The sequence below is a fragment of the Lactuca serriola genome, chromosome 7 (assembly GCF_051521515.1).
Source record: "Lactuca serriola cultivar US96UC23 chromosome 7, Lser_US96UC23_V15, whole genome shotgun sequence".
NCBI lineage: Eukaryota > Viridiplantae > Streptophyta > Magnoliopsida > Asterales > Asteraceae > Lactuca > Lactuca serriola.
The window spans coordinates 193,641,569-193,658,936 of NC_136414.1; the positions used below are offsets into that span (position 1 = coordinate 193,641,569).

A 17,368-nucleotide genomic window follows, 5' to 3' on the forward strand; every position below is an offset into this window, starting at 1 on the left:
AATGAAATAGAAAGGAGGATAACAACTTGATACCTTCCCAAGAGATGACAACTGGAGTAGATCCGGATTTCCCTCAAGCTCCTTGCTTCAAACCACTTGCTTCCCAAGCTCTTTTCACCAAAATCCTCTTCTAAGGCTTCAAACACACAATGGGCACATACACACGTATTAGGGTTTGTTAAGAGACTGCAAAGAGGATGAAAGAGGTTTGTGTTCCCTTAAATAGGGTGCACAACCCCAGGATTTAGGGTTTCAGCTGCCAGCTCTTACTCGCCGAGTCCTAATATGGACTCGTCGAGTAGGTCACTTAACCCACGATCCTTCCCGCTGCTACTCGACGAGTAGGTCAGCCAACTCGTCGAGTAGGGCTTAACCCAATAACTCATATTTAACAATACATGAGAACCGGGGCGTTACAACTCTCACCCACTTAAACTAGACTTCGCCGTCGAAGTCCGCTGGAATAAACAATGCCGGGTAATGCTCGCGCATCTCCACCTCCGACTCCCATGTCCACTCGGATCCCTTCCGATGTTCCCACTGTACCTTTACCAAAGGTATTTCCTTGTTCCGCAAAATCTTCTTCTTTCTTTCCAAAATAGCCATAGGCCTCTCCACATAGATCAAGCGCTCATTGAACTGAATGTCTTCCAACGATACCACTGCCTCCTGGTCCATAACATATTTTCGCAATTGTGAAACATGAAACGTGTTGTGGATTCGGCTGAGCTCCTCCGGAAGCTCTAGCCTATAAGCCACCCTGCCAAACCTGGCAACAATCCGGAATGGTCCAATGTAACGGGGACCCGATTTTCCCCTCTTCCTGAAGAGGATCACACCCTTCCAGGGTGAGACCTTCAGGAGAAGCATGTCACCCACCTGAAATTCCAGCTCAGATCGACGTCGGTCCACATAACTTTTCTGCCGACTCTGAGCGGTCCGCAGTCGCTGTTTAATCTGCTGTATCATCTCGGTAGTTTGCAGAACTACCTCTGTCTGACCCATCACCCTGTGCCCAACCTCGCCCCAACAGACTGGGGTCCTACACTTCCGCCCATACAACAGCTCAAAAGGTGGGGCGCTAATACTGGAATGATAGCTGTTGTTGTAGGCGAACTCTACAAGCGGTAGGTGGGAATCCCAACTCCCACCGAAATCCATGATGTATGCGCTCAACATATCCTCGAGGGTCTGGATGGTCCGCTCACTCTTCCCATCAGTCTGCGGATGAAACGCCATACTGAAATGCAACATCATACCCAGTTCGTTGTGGAACTTCTGCCAAAATCGTGAAGTAAATCTGACATCCCGATCAGAAACAATGGAAACCGGGAGCCAGTGGCGAGAGACAATCTCGCGGACGTACAGGTCTGCCAACTTCTCTGCCGACGAACTCTCCCGTATGGCTAGGAAATGGGCACTCTTGGTCAATCGATCCACGATAACCCATATAGCATCGAACCCCTTTGCTGTCTTTGGCAACTTCGTGATGAAATCCATCGCGATCTGTTCCTATTTCCACATGGGAATCTCCAGAGGCTGCAAATTACCATGTGGCCTCTGGTGCTCGGCCTTGACCATCCTACAGGTCAAGCACCTCTCAACAAACCAAGCGATATCTCACTTCATACCAGGCCACCAATAACTCGAACTTAAATCACGGTACATCTTGGTGGCTCCTGGGTGAATAGAAAAACGAGACTTATGAGCCTCTTCATTCACTGTCTGCCAGACCCCTCTGGTCATCGGAACCCAAACCCGACCGTAACGGGTCAGCAACCCGCGACTATCCTGAACAAACCGGGCGCTCTCGCCCTTAATCCTATCCATCTTCCAGTTCTTCGATCTCATACCCTTGATCTGAGCATCCCTAACTAAACCCACCAGCGGGGAATCCACCGCTATCCTCATGCACCTGGCTGGGGTAGAGGACCCAGCTGACTTGCGGCTCAGAGCATCCGCAACCACGTTCGCTTTACCCGGATGGTAATGGATCTCACAATCATAGTCCTTGATCACATCCAGCCACCTGTACTGCCTCATGTTCAGGTTCGGCTGATGCATGATGTGTCTCAATCTCTTGTGATCCGTGTATATAGTACAACAGACCCTGTACAGATAGTGCCTCCAAATATTGAGAGCGAAGACCACCGCTCCCAACTCAAGGTCGTGTGTGGGGTATCTCGTCTCATGCGGCTTCAACTGCCTCGATGCATAAGCTATCACTCGCCCCCTCTGCATGAGGACTGCCCCCAACCCTGTGATGGACGCATCACAAAATACCACAATGTCACAAGAAAGAAGTTTTTCTAAATTAAAACTGTTGAAAAATTATTTAAGATCTACAATGTCACAAGAAAGATTAAATGGATTAGCTATTTTGTCAATTGAAAAATATTTAGTAAAAGAAATTGATTATGAAAATTTTATTAAAGAATTTGCACCTAAAAAGGCTAGAAAAATTAACTTTATGTCATAAAATATATTCACAAAAAACATATACATAAAAAAAATTTAACTCTGCCATTTGTAAACTTTTTAGTTTATTAGTGCCGGTCCCAAGCCCGGATAAAGGAGGAGGGTTTATAACATTAACTATAGTAATGTCATGGGCCCCAAATTTTTGGCCGCTTAGAGCCCCCAAACTGGTTGAGCCGACCCTGATTCTACTTCGTAATATATAATTAATAGTATAGTTAAATGATTTGTTTTTACATATAATGTACAACAAAAATGTAACATCCCAAAATCCAAGGCCAAAAATTTCATTTTTAAATAAGTTATTACATAAACCATCAGTATAAAAACATTCATAATAATATCTCGTGTCAAACCAAAGTATCAGTAATCAAAACATATTATCATAAAACCATATCAAAGTGTAATCCCAAGGATCTCATGTGCGAAAAACATAGTGTGATGCGCTGCGATCGAGCCGACTCCTTTCCTTGAAAACAAGGTACCTGAAACCAAAACTGAAAACCGTAAGCACGAAGCTTAGTGAGTTCCCCAGATACCACATACCATACAAACCAACTGATCCATACATGCCATACATAGCCAACATATCCATAATCAAGTGAGGTGCTATGTGCCAAACATAGTCTTGCGGTTATGCCACGGGCCGCACGTGGTCTTCCTGGTCAAGCCTGGGGCCACTCCCTGGGTCTTACAGACAAGTGCCAAGGGCCACCCCCTGGTCTTTCATGCAAGTATCACAAAGAAAACTATACATACTACTCTACTAGGCTACTCCGCATATAGTGTGCCAGGAGCCACCTCCTGGTCTTTCATACATAATAACATACAGTACACCAGGAGCCACCTCCTGGTCTTTCTTACATATTGCCTAGGGCTAACCCCCAGGTCTTCCTATTATACATTATAACATACTGTGTGCTAGGAGCCGCCTCCTGGTCTTTCATGCAAAATGCCTAGGGTTAACCCTCGGGTCTTCCTATCATACATAACATATTGTGTGCCTGGAGCCGCCTCCTGGTGTTTCATGCATAATGCCTAGGGCTAACCCCCGGGTCATCCTATCATACATAAGTACATGGGCCGAAATTGTGACCGTAGACTCATACAACCAGTGAGGAGACTTACCTCGCACTGCTGAACTTTGCTGATAATCCTGTGGCTGCTGACCGACAACTCTCTGAACCGCTGCTCCACTAGCTCCACTAGCTACTAGTATCAACATAACACTTAGTTCCAAACTGAACTTTAGAAGTCAAACTAAGTCAACTATGGTTAAAGTCAAAGTCCTGGTCAAAGTCAACCTTCCAGTTGACTCGACTCGCCGAGTCAACCCATAGACTCTCCGAGTCCTTAAACTCAGAAGCTCTCAAAATACGACCCAACTCACCGAGTCACCCCAAGACTCGTCGAGTTCCACGATCTCTGAGTCCCATCATGTCCAACTCACTGAGTCACCACTCAACTCACTGATCTGCGTCTTAACAAGAAGAGGTTGGGGGTTCTGCGATCTGACTCGTTGAGTCCAAGAACAGACTCGCGGAGTCCTAGGCAATCTTCAACAGACTCGCCGAGTTGTTCTTCCAACTCGCCGAGTCCATGCACAAGTTCATACAACTCGTCGAGTACACCAATGTGACTCGCCGAGTCTCTCCAGTTCTCAATCCATACAGTGGCTTTTCGAGCCATGCAGGGGCTCCAATCCATAAATCCACTCTTCTACAGTCTATCCCCCACATAAAGTTGCAAGTTTTACGTGAAACCAAGGAGCTAAAGGCCCAAAACACTCTAGGGCTAGGGTTTAAGACAAAGGGGCTTCACCAATAACTTATTGACTTCAGCTTTAAGACATTCTGGACCATCACAACCCTAGATCTGAAGTAGCAACCTCAGATCTAAGTCCCAAACTCGAAATAGATCTCAATCTCACCAAAATAGCCCCAAAATCTCATTCAAGAATAGATCTAATTGCAATAAAGCCAAAGCAACAACTTATTACCTCAAGGATGACCTCCCACTGAAGAATAATCCCACTCTCTACAAAGCCCCTTGCTCCAAGCTTCTTGATCTTCAATAACTCTTCACAAAACTCCCTTATCTAAGCTCCAAATTGCTCCCAAGGACTCTCACTCACGATTTAGGGTTTCTGGATCTCAAAAGGAAAGTAGAGAGGCTAGGGAAGGGATGTGATGTTCTTTAAATAGGGCACAACCCCCAGGATTAGGGTTTTCCTCATCCAGACCAGACTCGCCGAGTCTACTAGCCGACTCGCCGAGTCGGACACTTACTTTATGCCCCGGATCCCGCTCCGACTCGTCGAGTTCCTCCTTGGACTCGACGAGTTGACTATTGACTTAGAGCATTTCCTTTCTTTTCTTGGTCTTTCTGGGTGTTACAAAAAACGACATGTTTATGTTCTAATGAACAATAGTAGCTCCATATCGCTAAAATTTACAAATAATTTCTTCATTTCAAATGAATAACCATTCATATAAATATTTGCATGTTTTGAATGGGCACACTAATTTCTTCAATTCAATTATTTAAATTGGTTTGATTTTAATTATATTTTAAATCAGATGAATAACCATTATATAAATATTTGCATGTTTTTAACGGACACAAGAATATCAAGTCGCCTATCAAATTGGTTGATTTTTATTAGAGAAATTAAAAATCCTCCTACATTTTATTCCTACTATCCTCCTACCTACATTAAATGATGACAAGTGGACAAAATTTAAATCAATTTCATTAAATGTGTCATTAAATGTGCCACGTGTCAAGTCTTGTCTCATTCTTCAAAGTCAATGGTTTAAGCAGGGCCGGCCCTGAGGAGGTGCAAAGTGTGCAACCGCACCGGGCCCCGAAAAAAATAGGTCCATAGTTTTAGTGAAATTATGTAGTTTATATATTAATATATATCAATTTACGCAACTAATTTTAGTAGTCTATGCTACATCAATTGGCTATTTTTGATACCTAGTAGACCAAGGATCGAATGTATCTGCGTCCACCATATGCTTTCTTTTTTTTGCTAATAAGTTTCATTTCTACCACTTTGTTAATCCCATTAACCACGATGTTTTTTTTTCGCTGTAACATAATTCCCATTAAACTCAATTATGAGTCCATTAAGTTTTTTTTTCTTTGTTTTTTTTTTTTTTTAAAATCCAAGTCTCATAAAAATAAATTTAATTTCTATTTCTTTTGGTCAGCAAGTCATAAATACATTTACGTCTTTTTTCTCTAATTCAATTCTTATTTATCGACTATTAAAGTATTAACAAAATTTTCATATATATTAAAAATTTATATTTAGGGGCCCATTTTTTGTATTTCGTACAGGGCCCTCAAAATCAAGGGCCCTCAAAATCAACGGACGACCTTGGGTTTAAGTCACTTCTTGGATATAAGTAGATTCAGGAGTATATATATTAAATTTTGCCGTTTCAAAAATAAATTAAAATAGATCCTCGTGTGAGAAAACATAATTTAACTAAGGTTTATTTACTGATTTAGAACACAATAAAATGAAATTTAGGGTGTGTTAGACAACGATCTTTTAAGAAAAACTCGAATTAAAGAAAAACTTTATTTGGAGTATCTTAAAAACTTTTATTTTAAACAAAAAACTCATAATTCAAGAGATATTTCAAATAGTTTTAATCAGAGACCTTTTAATTTTTAATTTTTATACAATTTTGCACTTATAAAAAGCTTCCACATAGTTTGCCAAATGCTTCCACCTAGTTAATTTCCTTTAAAAGTAAAGTTAAAGTCCTTTTTAGAGGTGCCATTTAAACTTATTCATATGAAAATAAATTAATTATCAAGTTGTAATTTATTGATAATAGGTCAAATCAGTTGAATGTGATGTATACAAATCTTTATATAACTATGGAACCTTTTTATATATCTATAATTTTAGTGATACAATATTTTAAATGTATTTAATACGTTTATCATTATAAAACTATAAAAAAGACACAAAGTTGACCCAACACCTTCCGACGAATTTTATCCTGTACTTAAAAAGACCCAATGGGTACATTACATACCATTCAAGGAGTAAAGGTCAAAAATAACCTTGTATAACTTCTTTGAGCATAACGTACAATCATTTTAAGCTTTCGGCCTCCACTGAACAATACATAAAGCCTGTGCAATACATAAAGACCCAAAAAAGGCTGTGTATTGAGATTTACAACAATTTACATTCATATTTACTGCAATAAGCTTATGTTGTTCTTTACCCTAACAATTTGTACAATGACAAGTAAGTCACTAGCCTCTCCATTTCCTAACCTGAAACAAAGAAACATAATAATAATAAGGGCAAATTGTAGGAAATAGCAACATACTTTATGTTTTTATTGATACAAGAAACTTATTTTTTTAATGTACTTGCATTTCTCATTTCTCATATTAATACTGAAAAATAGAAACATTATGTACCTGTTTCGTTTTCTGTGCTACACCCAATGAAGATCCATCATGGAGAAGAAAAAATTAAACATTTGCCAATGATCAAGTTCCTTTTCTATGCAAAATGGCATGGTTAGCTAGCTTCAGTCAGGTGTTTGAAGTTTGAAGTCTCTTGCCATGTATCTTTTGTATCAATATCAGCTTGTTTTTGTGTTCCAACTACAGCCACATGATAAAGCCATATTAGAAACATGGCAACTTTAATATAGTCTTTCTTAATGCTTATACATGAGGATTTTGTGTTCTTGAAAAAGATGGGATTCTTATGATTATTGTGTATTTTGGAAAAAAGAATATACCTGGTATGTAGACAAAGAATATGTATGAATTAGTCGTCATCTGAACTTGAGTTCTCGTCTGAATCAAAAGTATCCACCCTTCTCAATGCAATGGCAGGAATAAGTCGTTCTTTTGGAACATGAAAACCGGATTGGAGGAGTTCTGAAGGTGGAAAATCATCTTTCTTTTCAGTCTCAGGTTGCAAATCATTTGTTTCTTGTGTCTCATTTTGCAAATCATCAGTTTCCCGTGTCTCATTTTGCAAATCTTCATCTTCCAGTGTCTTAGGCTGCATGTGCTCATTCTCCTGTGGCTTAGGTTCCATCTCATCATCTTCGAGTGTCATAAGTTGTGGATTATCAAGTTCCTGTATCTTAATCTCAAAATCTTCATCTTCCCATGTGGTATTAGATTGTAAATCATCATCATCATCACCATCATCATGTGTCTTATGTTGTGAATCATCAACTTCCTGTCTCTTAACCTCCAAATCTTCATCTTCCCGTGCCGTAGCTTGTAAAGCATCATCATCATCACCAGAATCATTATCATGTGTTTTATGTTGTGAATCATCATGTTCCAATGCTTCATGTCCTAAATCATCACTTTCCTCGATCTTGTATGGTGATTTTATTTCCTGTGTCTCATGAAGTAAATCATAATTTTCCTCTATTTTGCGTGGTGGATCCTCACTTTCCCGTGTCTCATGTTCTTGATCTTCATTTTTCCAAGAATCTTGGAGATCATCAACTTCTTGTGGACTCTCACCTTCTTGTGGCACATGTCCAAGATCCCCATTTCTCCAAGAATCTTGGAGACCATCAACTTGTTGTGGACCCTCACTTTCTCGTGTCCCATGTCTTGGATCCTCATTTTTCCAAGAATCTTGGAGAGCACCAACTTCTCGTGGTCCCGCATTTTCTTGTTTCTCATCACCCATATCCTTATTTCTCCAAGAATCTTGGAGATCATCAACTTCTTGCGGATCCTCATTTTCCTGTTTCTCATGTCCTAGATCCTCATCTCTCCAAGTATCTTGGAGATCATCAACTTCTCGCGGATCCTCATTTTCTTGTTTCTCATGTCCCAGATCCTCATTTCTCCAAGAATTTTGGAGATCATCAACTTGTCGTGACTCCTCATTTTCCTGTTTCTCATGTCCTCGATTCTCATTTCTCGAAGAATCTTGGAGATCATCAACTTCTTGTTGATCCACATTTTCCTGTTTCTCATGTCCTAGATCCTCATTTCTCCAAGAATCTTGGAGATCATCAACTTCTTGTGGATCCTCATTTTCGTGTTTCTCATGTCCTAGATCCTCATTTCTCCAAGAATCTTTGAGATCATCAACTTCTTGTGGATCCTTATTTTCCTGTTTCTCATGTCCTAGATCCTCATTTCTCCAAGAATCTTGGAGATCATCAACTTCTAGTGGACCCCTACTTTCATGTTTCTCATGTTCAACACTATCATCACTCCAAGAATCTTGGAGATCATCAACTTCTTGTGGATCCTCATTTTCCAGCTTCTCATGCCCCAAATCATAATTCTTCCAGGAATCTTGGAAACCCTCACCTTCTCGTGTCTCACGTTTCAAATCATCACTTTCCCCAGTCTGACTCGGCAAATCATCATTTTCCCATGTCCTTAGAGACGAAACATCTTTCGTCTCTTCTGGCATCCTACGTGGCGAACCACCTTTCTTCTCTTCTGTCGTCCTACGTGGCGAACCATCTTTCTTCTCTTCTGTCGTCCTACCTGGCGAACCATCTTTCTTCTCTTTTGTCGTCCTACATGGCGAGCCATCTTTTTTCTCTTCTGTAGTTCTACATGGCGAACCATCTTTCTTCTCTTCTGTCGTCCTACGTGGCGAACCATCTTTATTTTCTTCTGTCGTCCTACGTGGCGAACCATCCTTCTTCTCTTCTGTCGTCCTACGTGGCGAACCATCTTTCTTCTCTTCTGTCGTCCTATGTGGTAAACCATCTTTCTTTTCTTCTGTCGTCCTACCTGGCGAACCATCTTTTTTCTCTTCTGTTGTCATACATGGCGAGCCATCTTTTTTCTCTTTTGTCGTCCTACATGACGAGCCATCTTTCTTCTCTTCTGTCATCCTACATGGCGAGCCATCTTTCTTCTCGTCTAATTTTGTCTGTATGGGCTTAGGTGGCAGCTTTAAAGGAGTTTCTTTAATCTCTTTACAAACTTTATCCAAAATAATCAAAAAATCACGAACAATAACAAACAATCTCAACCCTTCATCTTTCCCGGCTTGTCCATGAAAATAATCGGCTGTTTTTTTCACAAGTGCCATTATTCTCTTTTCTTCCTCAAGCATCCACATAATATCCTTCTCTGCACTTTGCACAAATCCAGACAAAATCCCGGGAAACTCATCCTCATCCTCATCCTCATCATCATCATAACTATTATTTTCTTGTAAATTCTTCAAATCCGTATCTAAAAAATCACGTGCTTTTACAAGCGCGTTTCCAAATTTAGAAACCGTTCCAGTCAACCCATCTGAATCAATAGTGGCGGCTTTCTTAACATCTTCAAGTTCACCACACAATCTTGACACCTCTTGGAGACCAAGATTGCGATAGTATTCGTCCGTGTCTTTTGAAGAATTAGCGGCTTCTTCTAGAAGGTCATCGCTTTTGGCTACTCGTATACCTTCCGCCCTAATGATTTCAACTACTACAAAATGTAAAAGAGTTGTTTTTCCATCGACTCCTTTAACATCAGAAAGTTTTAACAAAGTGTCAAGTTTGAATGCTTGTGCGCTTCCACGGAATGTTCCATCATTCATACGGTTCCCGGTTTTTAAAACGGCTTCTAGAAGCTTTAAAAACAACCGGCTTTTTTTAAGTTCTTTGCAAGCAGACTGTAAAAAAAGTTGAAAAATACCTTAAAGTTAGATAACACAAAGATGAGTTTTTACTTTTTTATTGGGTTGTTTCTTTTGGCTTAATCCGGATAGAATGAATTAATTGGTTAAGCCAAAAAACCTGGCTTCATGAACTAGTACACCCAACACCTCTCACTTTAAAATGATGAATATTGTGAAAATTGTTTCGTTGGAAATAATGTAAGGGTAAAATGATATTTTAGTCTTGACGATTTACTCAGATAGAAAAGAAACAAGACCTTATGTGTACAACATTTTATACAGATAGACATCGTTACTCATTAAGCCACTTTATCCATATATGACTTAATGGACATAAGGTAGAGTTTTACCTCTAATGTTTGGAAGTATTCTTTGATGATATCTTGTTCCTCTTGAAGTGTGCACATAAAAAGTAAAGTTTCGAGTCTTTTGAAAGCGAATGGAATTTCAACTAATCTTTTTAGAAACTTCTCTGCAGGTCCAAGGCGAGATAAATCCCCATCATATAATCTTAACTTCATTTCTTCTTCTACACTTGGTGCCATTTTCAGCAATGTTTGAATAAGCTCTACTGGGAGCTCATTTCCTAACAAAAAAGCATCATTATGAAAGTATTTAACCAAAGAAAGAAGCATCATTATGAAATAGCAATGTACTTTTTTTTATTGAATTGGGCGATATATTCTAGTTTTTACTTTTAATAACAACGTACTAATTATTTTATACTGATTACAACCATTTTCATGATGTTTAATAAAAGTAATATGTAAAACCGAATTAAATATAGAGTAGATTAAAATAATGCCAACGAACATTTAAAACTAACAAATCAATAAAAATTTGGTTGAAAATTACAAAAAATGCAGTATAGCTCAAATAATGTAACTCTGCTTTGTTATAATGGAGATATGGGGATTGATATAAATTACTTAGTAATGCTTTGAATGATGATTTGAAATTTATATTGCCAAATCATCATTGATTGAATGCCACATAAGCAAAAAGTTAAGGCTACATGTTCCATGTAAAAAATTTACCTTGCTATTATATTTATTTACGAAAATAACTAAAAGCACAATTAAAAGGACACAAAACTTATCATATTTAAGTGAAGTAAGGAAAGGGTTACCTTCTTTAAGTGCATCACAAACTTCATTTGTTGTAATATTAATTGCTTTTAGATGAATGGACAAATTTTGGGCCTTCTTTCCATCAATAATTTGAATAATATTCGAAGAGGGATCTTGTGATGAACTCTTCCTGTTGCTCCCTTTGTTTTTCTCATTATATCCAAATAAATTTTCTATCATTTCTTCATTAAACCTGTTTATTAAAAACACATTATGATTATGATTCACAAACTTCGACTAAATAAAAAGAGAAAATGACAAAAATACCCATGGGAATGCTTTAAACAAAACGAAAAAACTGCACAAATGGTCCCTATGGTTAGCTGAAAATTGTCACTTCGGTCCAAAAAGGTTTGGACTAGCACCAGAGGTCCAAATTTTTCATTTTGTTGCGAGTTTGGTCCAGTTTTCTATAAACTTTTTCATAATGACTATTTTACCCTTGGTAATTTCTTTTCCTATTTTTTTTATTTAAATGCTTTTTCTGATTAAAAGAAAAATAAAAAAGATTTTCTCTCTCTCTCTCTCTCTCTCTCTCTCTCTCTCACACACACACACACACTTAATACTCAACAATCCAAACACCCCACCATCGATCAAAGCTGCTGCTTCCTCCCTCCGCCGTCCCCATCTCCGTTCACCTCCTTTCTCGTCGACGAGCATCAAAATGACACACGGCAGGCAATTGGGAACGCTGCCTGCCACCACCATCTTAACCCACCTCCTCCTTCGAATACCATAACCCATCTATCACCGGTGTCACCTCTCGCTCTCTCCACTAGTTGTTTACAACCGAAGAAGAGGAAAGAAGAGGCAAAGCGGCTATCGCCGCCTCCCGCTGCTGCTTTCGATCTGCTTCACCCTCTCCAGTTCTTTGCGTTTTCTATTGGACAGAAGAAAGACAGTTGAGATCGATGACTGCTGCTGCTGCTTTTCTTCGATTGGGTCTTCGTCTTATCAAATTAAAACCGGGATCGTTGGCTATTTGAAACTACTTATCATGGATCTGGAAATTGGGTCTCGTCAAAATCATCAAGGGTAAGATCAGTATGTTTATATGCTACAATTTGTTGATTTAGGGTTCTTCGAATACACCAATTTGAGTTTTGTGATGTTTTCTTCTTTTGATTTTTATAGAAACAGTCATGGAGGGTAGTTTTGACATTGGCGTCGGACCTCCCTCCACTGCCGGCTTTTTCTCTCTTCTCTTGGTAAACACTCAACGAACAGAAGGAGAGACGGCGGTAGTGTTGTAACCTCGATAGTAGCTCATCTGATTTAGAAACCCTAAATGAAGACATCTCTGTTTGTTTCTTTGTCTTCTGATCTGTTTGATGGCCGGAGAGATGGCCGATGGTGTTTCCGGTGAAAATGATATGGTGGCCGGCGGTGTTATCCGGCAAGAATGGCAAGTGGGCGGCGATGTAGTAATAGTGGGGAAGAAGAAAACGAGAGAGAGAGAGAGAGAGAGAGAGAGAGAGAGAGAGAGAGAGAGAGAGAGAGAGAGATTTATTTTTATTTTTATTTTCTTGTTTTTTTTTTAATTTGAAAATCATAAAAAAATAATAAAAAAGAGAAAATCATATTAATAGGGGCAAATCCATTATTTTGAAAAAAAATCAAAACAGATTGGACAAAAACGCAACAAAATGAAAGTTTTGGACCATTGGTGCTAGTCAAAACCTTTTTGAAATAAAATGACAATTTTGAGCAAACCACAAGGACCGTTTGTGCAGTTTATTTAAACAAAACAGACATATTTTTTCTACCTTTCCTTTTGTGGTCCCCACCCAAAAAAGTATTACAAAACTAAAACTTTATGCAAAATTGTTCTTCCACATTTGGCAGTATATATAAAATTTTCTTTTATATTGTTTTTTTTTGGTGTGGGCTATCAAAAAGCAAATTTCACAGTGAATTGCGAAATTGGTGGTTTTTTATGAAAAAAGTTTTAAAAAATGGCTATGTTGTTTAAAGTCCTCCCCAATATGGGCATTTTCGTCATTTTCTCTAATTAAACCTTGTTAAAAAAAATCGGGAAAATGACTCTTGAGGGTAATTAACTTTTGCGTTTGTACTCATTTGGTCCTTTTTTTTTTTTTTTTTTGTATTCAATATACCATCGAACTTGTTGTTTGTGTTCACCATAACCCTTTTGATCGGCTTTTGACATGTGATAGCCGGTCAAAGGGTTATGGTGAACACAAACAATAAGTTCGATGGTATATTGAGTACAAAAAAAAGAAAGGGACCAAAAACAATTGCAACAGTTGGTTACCCTCCTGATTCATTTTCCCTTTACTCATTTACAACAAATCTCACGTCATCTCCTACTAATATTAATGACTTTATGAGATTCATTTTTGCTTCTCTTCAAAACATAACCTACGAAAGGATATTATTCATACATGTACAACTTTGTAATGCACTTGAATATTTATTAGGGGAATCTTGACTAAGCAGGCACATTTAATGACTACATTTACATTTCCAATCAAATGATTTATCGTATCATGGATTCTAGACAAGTCTACAAACGAGTGGAATCACAAGTGTTATGATGTTTGAGTTTACTTAACTTTAAGATCGAACTCATAGGATAAGATACAACATCAATATGTACAATATTATGGTGATGTGTCTACAAAAGCAGCATGATATTGTAGACACATCACCATAATATTGTACATATTGATGTTGTATCTTATCCTATGAGTTCGATCTTAAAGTTAAGTAAACTCAAACATCACAACACTTGTGATTCCACTCGTTTGTAGACTTGTCTAGAATCCATGATACGATAAATCATTTGATTGAAAATGTAAATGTAGTCATGAAATGCGTCTGCTTAGTCAAGATTCCCCTAATAAATATTCAAGTGCATTACAAAATTGTACATGTATGAATAATGTTCTTTCGTGGGTTATGTTTTGAAGAGAAACAAGAATGAATCTCATAAAATCATTACTATTAGTAGGAGATGACGTGGGATTTGCTGTAAATGAGTAAAGAGAAAATGAATCAGGAGGGTAACCAACTGTTGCATTTGTTCTCATTTGGTCATTTTTTTTTTTTTGTACTCAATATACCATTGAACTTGTTGTTTGTGTTCATCATAACCCTTTGACCGGCTATCACAGGTCAAAAGGGTTATGGCGAACACAAATAACAAGTTCGATGGTATATTGAATACAAAAAAAAGAAAAGGGACCAAATGAGTACAAACACAAAAGTTAATTACCTTCGAGAGTCATTTTCCCAAAAAAATCCAACTTACTGAAATGACCCTGCTCTAATTTGATGCCAAACCATAGCTTGATCAGGGCTTGCCATAACCTTATCCCAAAAGAAGGGCTTTAACTTAGCTTTATTAGAGTCATCACCATCAGCATCACCTGGTGAAGGACGTGTAGTTTTCAACCCTACACCAGGTGGTCGAGGCGGACCTTTCATACCACCACCTGGAGGCGGCGGCGGTCGTGGACCTTGCTTTAATGGCGGAGGCGGTGGCGGTGCTTTTCCAGATGGCGGTGGAGGCGGTGGTGCAGCTAACGGAGGCCGTCTAGCTGAAGCGGCTCGTGAAGGACCATGAAGACTCAAAGGAGCCGCAGATGGTGATAACACCGGAGCTGCGGTGGCGGCACCACCGCCGCCAGCTGGCGATCGAGAAGGAGGAGAACTGGTGTTGAGAGGGGGAGTGTGTAGATCGTTCATTCCCGGTGGAGCTTTTAAAGCCAAATCAGGCCTGCCAGGTGGTGGTTTCAGGGGAGCAATTCCAGAAGCAATCAAATTTCCAGGAGGTGGATCTAATGGAATACCTAATGAAACACTTGAATTCACTGATGAAATTGTTTTCTTTATGTCTGATTTTGTAGACAACAAATTATCTCCACCATTTCCAAAGCCTTTGTTAGACTTTTGCCCAGTGTATGAAGGTTTTTGAGAAGAACCTGAAAGTTTAATATCATATCCACATCAAAACAACCAACATACAAGCCAACTTGAATGATCATAGAAAGGCAAATTTCTGATAATATCAAAGTAGTTTACCTTTTTTACCAATATAGTCAATGTACTTTATTTGTTATATAGTACAAGAAAATGAAGGCACGTTGCTATTATGGGTAAAACTTGTAAGCATGTTGCTATTTTATATAAAGAATATGAAGGTATGTTGCTATTATGGGAAAAAAATTGCAAATATTGGTAAAAATTGTAAACATGTCGTTATTATGGGTAAAAAGTGTAATTATGAGTAAAAAATAGTGTACATTGCCTATATTGGTAAGGAGGATAAAGTGTGTTGCTATTATCAGAAATTTGCCATAAAAGAAATACCCATTGGAGTACTCACTCGTGCTTAAGCTGAGAAGGGGCTTTTCGTCATTTTGCACCCCACTATAAGACTTGGTATACCAACAAAACAAAAGGGTAGCAAGAAGAAATGTGACAACTGAAGTGGAAACGACAGCAATAATGATTGTGGTATTGGTGATTCCACTCTCATCCCCGTCTGCTTTAATAACAGCAAATGGAATTGGTTCTATATCCAAAGTTTGACTTTGACCATTTTGTTTAGGGGTTTCTTCTGTACAGTGAGGCTCACAATTTGATTCAGCCAACTTGCGTCGAATAGGAACTGGAATTGGTGATTCCACCCTCAAGCAATCTAGCATAAAATTTTCTTTTTCCAAAGGTAATTTATCAATGCCATTGGATTCAAGATCTTGAAGAGCTTCAACTAAATGAGTAAACTCTGCTCCACAATTGGTCCTTAATAGTTCAAACTGTCAATTATAATCATATTAGAGCAATCAATCTTGGTTACTAATAACATGTGATATCAAAATCATATAAAGATTGTGGGTCAAGCAAAACAACAAACACTTTGTGAGCATGACAGTAAACCATATATTTACATGTAAAGTTCTTGAAAAACAAAAAAACATCAAACTAGCATCTGATAGTAGCTCCTTAAGAATAATCTTAGCGTTCTGATGGCAGTTGAAGGATAACAAATCGCATATATAATAGATTGTGGCTTAAGCAAAACAACAAACACTTGTTGGGCGTGGAAATCAACTACAACAAAGCTGTCTTTAATTAACTTTAGCAGTAATTCATGATGGTAATTACCATCTATAACCATATACATTTACATCTAAAATTCTCGAAAAGAAACAAAAAGTGGAACTAATATGAGCAAGAGCAGAGTGGTACCGTTTCCTCATCCATCGTCTCCTCCAAATTCCTTAGATTACCAAGTGGCAGTTGCTGCTGGGTATTTCTGTAGCATTTTGAAACTATTGTTGCTGCCAAAGGGAAAAGTAGAGCAACAATTGCTATGAATGAAACCATCCCTTTGGCGCCCATTTTTTCTTATATCAACAATGTGGGTTCGTACAAGTATAAATATAATGAAACCATATATCCCAATTTGACAAGAAAGCAGCAGTTATCATCGTCGACGAACGCTCAAAGTTACGTTTAGCATGTCACGTATATTCGTTGGTCAAGAATCAATAAATTCGAAGAAATGTCGAATTCTGGGTTCCGAATGAAAGAAACCCCAGAAAAAGCCAACAATTCTTCAAAATCAAACGGAAACAGGAGCAGTTTGAAAAAAATAATAATCGATTAATATGTTGGAAGAATGCTGCCAGAGATACAAAAGCACAAGGTTTGATTTTTATAGAAAAGTTTTGAATTTCATCGGCGTTCTCATGCATATATATTTCTTCTCACGCGTCGATTGTAGAAAAGAAAAATCCCATAAACGCAACAATGACGCAGAAAGAAGCCGTGGAGCAGGTGTTTGAAGTACTATTTCAGGGATAAAATGATAGTCTGGTTAAGGAATGCAGAAAGAAACCTAACGATTTGGGAGTCGATCATGAAGATAGTTGACCGTTATGGAAGGTTTTCATTCAGTTGCCGGCATTTCGTAATCACCTGCGTTAATGAAATAACAATTCATTTTGGTGTAAGTAATAATAATAATTATCATTTCAGGTAATTTAATTATTTCAAGTAAAGATAAAAACTTACTTTTAATATTTTGATTTTTTTTTAAAATAATGACATCTAAAATCTAAAATAC

General features: G+C 38.3%; 1 protein-coding gene across 1 annotated transcript; it reads right to left on the reverse strand.

The window, feature by feature from the left end:
• Positions 1-6,485: 6,485 nt before the first annotated feature.
• Positions 6,486-17,200, reverse strand: LOC145062506 (uncharacterized). Its single transcript, XM_079010103.1, has 8 exons — positions 16,489-17,200; positions 15,623-16,055; positions 14,546-15,218; positions 11,268-11,461; positions 10,489-10,724; positions 7,266-10,132; positions 6,937-7,125; positions 6,486-6,786 (listed from the first exon to the last, which is right to left on the reverse strand). The coding sequence occupies exons 1-6, from the start codon at positions 16,639-16,641 to the stop codon at positions 7,295-7,297; spliced, it is 4,527 nt and encodes a 1,508-aa protein (XP_078866229.1). The 5' UTR covers positions 16,642-17,200; the 3' UTR covers positions 6,486-6,786; positions 6,937-7,125; positions 7,266-7,294.
• Between the last annotated feature and the right edge of the window lie 168 nt (positions 17,201-17,368).